The following is a 7,735-nucleotide window of genomic DNA, read 5'->3' as shown; positions in this document are numbered from 1 at the left end:
TTTCGTTTTGATGGGGAAAAAACTAATAACACCTGTTGCTTTCTTTAAGGAGAGAAAGGGTGGATGTAGATTCTCTCTTGGTCATGAGCCTGATGGTAGTACTCTACAAATCAGAAGAGATGTGCACAAGGCTGAATTAGACACCGTGGAGCATCTTAGGGACACAGTTGACAGTATGCTGTCTAACATGTTTTCCTCAGAAGTAGCTGAAACAGGAGCTGAAGTTTTGTCAGAGGTGAGGAAACTAACAACAGTACTGAGCAAGAAGAAGGCAGAATCAAGGGTCTTGTCACAGAAGAAGTCTTATGCCCTACAAAAAATGAAGAAAGCAGCAGGTGAAGACTACAGGACCTCAAGACTGAACTTTGTCATAAGTCTTCTTACTGCCAACTTAGTTGAAATCCAAGAATCCCAGGTGACGAATGATGACTTGAGAGATGACCTCATGATGATCTGTGCCACCTTTGCAGGAGAACTTGACATGTGGTGTGAAATGAATAACTCAGTGACTTGATGCAGTTGGGAAATTACTACCCGTTGTTTGACATAGATGTCTTACTCAACAGCCATTCAGATGATTCAGCCCAGCTTGCTGCATTTATCATCAGTAAAGGGCTTAACTGTATCAAGCAAAGAAGCTCCTTGTGGTTTGAAGCAAGAAAGACTGTGTATGTTACAGGCAGTACACTCTTTGCTTCAACTGGTACAGAGAGCTTGAAGGCACAGCAGCAACATTTTGATGAGGCAGTGAGAGGCAAGGATAAACCAGAAGTCAGTGAAGAAACTCAACGTGCCATGGACTGGGGAGTTGAAAATGAAATCAATGCTGTTGCCACTCTGTGCTCCAAGTTCTTACCAGCATTTTTGCCCCACTGTGTATTCTATGAGGTGGGTAGTTTCAAGGTAGATTTAGGAAGCACTACTTTGCTTGTGTCACCAGATGGCATGATATATGACACTGAGGCTGGGACAATTCTGGCTGTTGTCGAAATCAAGTGCCCTTACTCTGGGAAAATACATGACACCATACCAACAAGATACTACCTTCAAGTGCAAGCTGAGATGGCAGCATTGGGGGTACAAACTTGCTTCTTTGTTTCCTACACAACTTCAAGCACCACTGTATTTGAAGTGTCAGAAGATCAGGATGTGTGGAATCTAGCAAGTGAGGAACTAAACATGACATATGGAGATAGTCCACAGCGACCAAGCCGTTCATCTGAGTATTCAAAGAAACTCAGAACCAAGATTAAAGAAAACAAGACTTCACACATCAAACTCATCACTGAAGTGAAATCGGTGAAAGCATCACCAGGCTCACCATCAGATGACACGGTACTCACTATTGATGTTGACAATATGACCACTCACATCCCACCCCACAGAAGTCTTGAACAGCAGTCTGACTATGTAGTGACTGTGGCAGATGTAAAGAAGCTTAGAGGTATTCTTGACAAGGTACCAGCTCACTTGGAAAACCTATATGGACTAAGTAGAAGAAAGGCCTCTGAAGTTATTGCCTTCCTGGCATCAGACACTGATCGACTCTGGGGAAAGGATGCAGTCTGTGGTTCGGTGGTTAACTACTTCCTTAAAGGATACTCCTTACCGGTCGAAGTCGTGAGAAATATCATGGAGGATACACTGAACAAGTGCAAAAGAGAAGGAATGCATGTTCCTGTCACTGTCTTTGATGGACAAACCATTCAAATCCTTCAGCGAGGAGTGGAAGGCACACCCCAGACAAGATTGCAGCTACAGAAGGATGTCTGGGCAACTGCTGTTTCTATGCAGAAATCTGCCCTAGTGGAGACTATATCAGAAATAGGCAAAGTGAAGAGTCTAGAAGATATGAGATGTTATTGGGTCCAAGATGTTGCCATTGACACAAGTGGACAGTGTAACATGGAAAACCCCAGACTTGTTGCCAAGAAAGTTGAAGGTAGCACGTACCCTCATACATATGTGCACTTGTTGAAAAGTACACAAAGCACACTTGTTTCAGTGGAAGAAACAGTTGACCAGCCAGTGATGGACAGTTTGGAAGATGACTTGTTAGTGGCTGTTCAGGACCAGATAAATGATGGGAACCATTCAGTGGATCCTTTGATTGTAGACAATGTTATCCAGGACATAACAAACGTCTTTACTGCTGAAGATAGAAATCCATGTCAAACTGACATTGAAATGGAGACTGACTGTATACAAAGCCAACCAAACACACAAACTATCCAGGACAGGAATGAAGAAAGGGCTAGGTACACTTTAACCCCAGAAGATATATGTAACCTGAAAGCAGCCCTTGCCAATGTTGTACCCAGGTGGGCAACTGTAGAGGTGACAAGTGTGCAAAATGCATTCTGCAGTGCTGAAAATCTATGCAAACTGACAGTTGTAGAATTGAAAGCAGCAATAAAATATGTCAGAGAAAGGCTGGAAACCAGCATACCACTGTCAGGCAACAAAGAACAGTTGGTCAGAAGACTGCAGGAATATGTCTCCATTAAAGGTGTACCAAAGCTGCCAACAAGGTTGCGATCGCCAAGTAGTCTTGCAATTATGTGCAAGAAATTCCTGAAGGGCAAGGGATACCCAAAAGCTGCTCTCAATGCATCTTATGCTGACTTTGTATTCCCTAGACGCCTTACTGAGTGGAAGGAGAAGTCTTTCGTAAAACACAACCTTGTCATCCCAGGTCTTGGGCCCATGGACTGGTTCTACATTCCTGAGTACTCTAAAGCTAGAGACCAGCTTGAAGTCAGAAAGATCGATTATACGCACACGTTGACTGCACACAGACGTGCAATCTGCAAGAGGAACATAGGGATTGCAAAGAGAGAACATTTCCTGAAAGTTGCAGAAAGTGGAAAGACAAACCTCAAAGTGAGCATGATAGAGGATTCCCTGAATATGCAGAGTACAGACTTTGCACTTGTCACCTTCTCAGAAGCTGTACAAACAGAGATGGAGAAGATGGGGTTCCCTGACAGTGCTGCTGTGTGCAAGATGGTAAGATTACATTCTATTACATGTTAGGAGATATTCATCCCATGATTTATGCACAGTTCTGTGGTTATAATTTTGCCATACAGAATTGATCATTTTTTGCAATTTTGAATAGTGTGAATTTATGGATACAAAGAATAAAAACAGCTATATACATATCTAATGTGCCTATATTTCTTTATTCTGTTTGTGTAGGTTAGAGAGTGGTTTGAGGCGAACGATGCCCCAGGGTTGGGTGCACTGGAGAGATGCCGGCGGAAACTCAGGTGTGTATCCTGATTACTTTTCAGTTGCAATACACTGTCTTGTGATTTTACAGAAAACACAGGCCTTTTTTAACACCTGTGTATACTATCAATAAGAATATACAAACACAGTGTAAGGCACTCAAACATTTTGTACACATTTTTCCATTGTTCTGCAGGTACAAGGAATACCTAATGGGGCTGGCTAGTCTCAACACATTTCCGCCACCAGGAATGTTTGTGGCAGGCTACCCCAAAACACTCTGGGAATCAACCATAGCAGGTATTGATAGCGATATCTACCTGTACAGCCTCACCAGAAGAAGAACCTACAGCAGCAGAGCTGCAAGCAGCCAGCCGTGTGAAGGGCTATTCTCCAGCTTGGCAGCAATGCCAGGCTCCAGGAATGGCTGCCCCACAGCGGCGCAGCTGGAGTCGGACATGGCCAAGCTCACTGGGGAGGCTATCGTTCGCCAAGACCCTGCCAGGTAAAGTAACACGACTAAAACATGACACTTATTGTATCATCATATGTATAGTATTTCAAACCAAAAAGAGCTTAAATTTTTATATCTTAGCATGGACCAGGAAGACAGAGGGCAGGAAACATACCATGCTGTACAAGATATATATGTGTAGAAGATTTTTTCCACATGAATTACTGTTGCTTCTGGGTGCATAAATGCTATGCAAGCTTGGTTACCCCTGAGGCTGAGGTTATCTTTTCAAGTTATCGTTATACCTTCATCTGAATGTATGCATATTATATGTGCTGGTATGTCATTATATTCATCTTCAGTTCATAACAGTGTCAGTAATCTTTGTAAATGTAATTCTTTGCAGAGGATTCTCCCTGAGACTATCTAAGGCACCAGTGTACCCCCAGATGGTCCTTGAGAAGGATGTTGGCCCATTGCCTGAACCTCAACCTCCCCCAACATATATCAGGGCCATAGCAGTGAAGGTAAGGAGTTTTGAGCATTCAGCATAGATATTTTCAAAATGTGAATTTTTCGGGTGGTTACCATGTTTGGAATTCATTGACTGAATGAAAGAGTTGAATCTGTTGTGTATGTCAATATATATATAAGACCAATCTATATATAATGTCTTGGTCTTTCAATTTCCAGATTGGCATGGTTTTAGGCAATAATAAAGATTTATATGTTGGATGTTGGTAACAGCAAAATAGAATGTAGATTCTATACACAGACCTTATAGGAAACAAAACTTTGCCATTTCAGAGATTTCCAGTATATGACAATATGCTTTTATCTTTTACTCAGGACCACCTGTTTGACAGTGAAAAGAGGAAGAGAAGGAAGCCCGCAGAGCCCAAGGGCATCTCAGCGCTTCACTCTACTGCAAGGGGGGTTCAAGGTGTTAGACAATATCATAAGGTCGATGAAGGGAAGTTAAATCCTTTGTCACGAATGGGACTCTCTGCATCATTTGAAATTAATGTGTGATTGTATTTTTATTGATAAGTTGTCTATTGATCATTGATAGTCCTCCATGAATCACGTACAGGGTCCACTTGCTGTACTTTTCACATAACAAGTGGAAAATGTCTGTTTTATTGGAAAGTTGTATTTTTATTGATAAGTTGTCTAATGATGATTGATATTCTTCCATGAATCACGTACAGGGTCCACTTGCTGTACTTTTCACATAACAAGTGGAAAATGTCTGTTTTATTGGAAAGTTGTATTTTTATTGATAAGTTGTCTAATGATGATTGATATTCTTCCATGAATCACGTACAGGGTCCACTTGCTGTACTTTTCACATAACAAGTGGAAAATGTCTGTTTTATTGGAAAGTTGTATTTTTATTGATAAGTTGTCTAATGATGATTGATATTCTTCCATGAATCACGTACAGGGTCCACTTGCTGTACTTTTCACATAACAAGTGGAAAATGTCATTTTTTCTACTGTTGTATTGTTACATGTATATCATTTTAGATATTTCTGTTGGAAAAGATTATTACACAGATATCCCCAGATGCCTAATGTGTCGGTTCAAACTGTTGTTAAACTGTTCAAACTGTTGTTAATTTAACTTCCCTTCATCGACCTGTTAATTTTCGAAAAGTTGGAAATAGTTAGAAAGTGCAATTTTGAGGTAATCAGTTGTCTCCTTATCATTTGATTCCTCTTCAGCATAGTCTGAATTTCAAATTGTTCCATTTTGCAGATAATACACCAAATGTATAATGCTAACAAAGATCTTTTGATGCAATAGTGTTTAATAGATGAACACACCAACTGAAGTGTACACAGAAATGTAAGTTGTATGTCTAGTCTAAGTTAATACACAAGTGCAGTTGAGCTCAGTCTCTGCTACAGTCTACATCTATTCCCGCAATAGATGACCAATTTCAGGTAACACAAAATTGTATCAGATAAAGTCTATGAAACATGTTTCTTGTGTCTTAAATTTATCTGATTTGTGAATTTATTTTGTGCAACTGTTACTGTAAAAGGAAGCCATTAACCAATCCTCAAAGGATGATGTTGCAGCTCATCATATTTTCCTCCTAATAAATGATTGATCAATGGATGCGCTTGATTTCTAATTTGGATCAGTTCTTTCTTTTCATAGCCTTCTCCATGCACATGCAGACATGATGGGACTACCCCTTCTCCCTGTGCATACATGTACAATCAATGTATAATTTTGATTTAGAACCCATTGAAATCTTTCTATATTCATCATAGACATTTGAATGGCAAGCATGCAGTCAAAACTAGGATAAATATATACTTTTCCACAACGTAGAATAGATATTCAGGTTCTGAACTGAGTTTAGAGTATCATATCAAATAAAATATTCATTTTCCAATTGAAAGCAGTCATAACCAAGACATACATTGTAACAACATACATATATATATATATATATCAATTGAACATTCTTAAAATGAAATGAGGTAAAAGTTGCATGACAAATAGAGCTATCCATTTTCCAAATGCAATCAGTCAAAACCAGGACATATTTGTCCACATTACTGTTAACTGATGTATGGGCAACTTTAACTTTAACTTAACTGTTTACAGAAATATTTACGTTCAAAAATGAAATGAGGTAAGAGTGGATGGCAATGCATGTTATTCTACTCCCAAATGCTGTCTCCAGTATTCGGCGTAACTCCACAGTTTTTGCTGCCTTGATGTTTCTGCAGATTTTGCTTGGTTTTGAACTGTTTCCCACACTTGTCACATGTGAAGTGCCTGGTTTCCGAGTGAGTGGCTTGGTGTTGTTTAAGGTACTGCTTTCTTTTGAAGGTTTTCCAACACTCAGTGCATGTAAAGTCTATGGCATTGTCTGAGTGCGCGTATTTCAGATGAGCAGCCACAGACTTTTTGCTTTTGAACTTTTTGCCGCATGTGTCGCATGTGTACTCTGTCGTGTGTGTTCTCATGTGCTCAGTCTTGTTTTTCTTTATCGTGAAAGTCCTCTCGCACAAGTCACACTTGTGAAGTGGTGGGTCGTTGTTGTGCAGCTGTTCATGGTACCGCAGGCCTGACACGCTTCTTGGAGCTTTCCTGCAAATCTTACATTTCTTGAGCCCCATTTGTTGATGCTTCGCAGTATGCTCTGCGAGTCTGAGTCGGCTAAACATGCCTTTACCACACTCATGACACCTGAAAGGGTGGTTGTTGTCGTGGAAACCTATTTGGTGACGTCTTAAACCAGGTTTACTTTTAAAAGTCTTCTGGCAGGCCTGGCAGTGATAGACTGCTTTGTCAGCTACTGTGTCAGGGGCCAGGGGCTGAGGATGAGCTGCTGTCTCAGGGGCCAGGGGCTGAGGATGAGCTGCTGTCTCAGGGGCCAGGGGCTGAGGATGAGCTGCTGTGTCAGGGGCCAGGGGCTGAGGATGAGCTGCTGTGTCAGGGGCCAGGGGCTGAGGATGAGCTGCTGTGTCACGGGCCAGGGGCTGAGGATGAGCTGCTGTGTCAGGGGCCAGGGGCTGAGGATGAGCTGCTGTGTCACGGGCCAGGGGCTGAGGATGAGCTGCTGTGTCAGGGGCCAGGGGCTGAGGATCTGCTGCTGTCTCAGGGGCCAGGGGCTGAGCATTTGCTGCTGTCTCAGGGGGCTGAGGATCAGCATGTACTACAACTGGGCATATACAAAGAAATCTTAGAAAGGTACTTATAACTTAAAGAGTATAATTTTTTTTTATACTTGAAGTGTAAAAGACACAAAGGTAGACAAGCACACGTGTCCCTGGCTGTAGAATTTCCATAACGTCATAATAACAATAGAAGGCAGATAAGAATAATAATATAAGGCAGAATCATGCATAATTTCATTATTTGGTAGAAACATGCAGTATATATCGCCCATCCATACATGTTAACGTTACATGAGCGTTACATGCTCCCGGCCTACTCTCCAAGCAGAGGTTAGGCTCCTGCTGGTTTTTAACGTTTTTTTAGTCGTTTTTATCGGGCTTTCTATTTTGTAATGTTTTTGT

The 7,735-nt window shown here is 41.3% G+C and overlaps 2 protein-coding genes across 2 annotated transcripts in view; one reads left to right on the top strand and one right to left on the bottom strand.

Annotated features, from left to right (window-relative positions):
- Positions 1-186: 186 nt before the first annotated feature.
- LOC118417915 lies at positions 187-6,336 on the top strand. The gene is made up of 5 exons (XM_035823680.1): positions 187-3,009; positions 3,202-3,272; positions 3,431-3,739; positions 4,095-4,215; positions 4,538-6,336. Exons 1-5 carry the CDS (start codon positions 514-516, stop codon positions 4,718-4,720), a joined length of 3,180 nt encoding a protein of 1,059 aa, XP_035679573.1. The 5' UTR covers positions 187-513; the 3' UTR covers positions 4,721-6,336.
- Positions 6,337-6,370: 34 nt separating this feature from the next.
- The window catches only part of LOC118416328 (zinc finger protein OZF-like), a 1,666-nt gene continuing 301 nt past the window's right edge, over positions 6,371-7,735 (bottom strand). The window contains exon 2 of the mRNA XM_035821454.1: positions 6,371-7,377. Coding sequence (XP_035677347.1) covers positions 6,371-7,377 — 1,007 coding nt within the window. The remainder of the gene's footprint in view (positions 7,378-7,735) is intronic.

The sequence above is a fragment of the Branchiostoma floridae genome, chromosome 1 (assembly GCF_000003815.2).
Source record: "Branchiostoma floridae strain S238N-H82 chromosome 1, Bfl_VNyyK, whole genome shotgun sequence".
Taxonomy (NCBI): Eukaryota; Metazoa; Chordata; class Leptocardii; order Amphioxiformes; family Branchiostomatidae; genus Branchiostoma; species Branchiostoma floridae.
The sequence above is the reverse complement of the archived record's forward strand: the minus strand, read 5'-3'. Positions and strand labels throughout refer to the sequence as shown.

What these genes read in the sequence shown, in the direction of transcription:
- LOC118417915 (XM_035823680.1), top strand. Translation starts at nt 514, where the DNA reads ATGCAGTTGGGAAATTACTACCCGTTGTTTGACATAGATGTCTTACTC. An exon ending in GTTCGCCAAGACCCTGCCAG is followed by an intron (nt 3,740 to 4,094) that starts GTAAAGTAACAC and finishes AATTCTTTGCAG; the next exon opens with AGGATTCTCCCTGAGACTAT. An exon ending in TCAGGGCCATAGCAGTGAAG is followed by an intron (nt 4,216 to 4,537) that starts GTAAGGAGTTTT and finishes TCTTTTACTCAG; the next exon opens with GACCACCTGTTTGACAGTGA.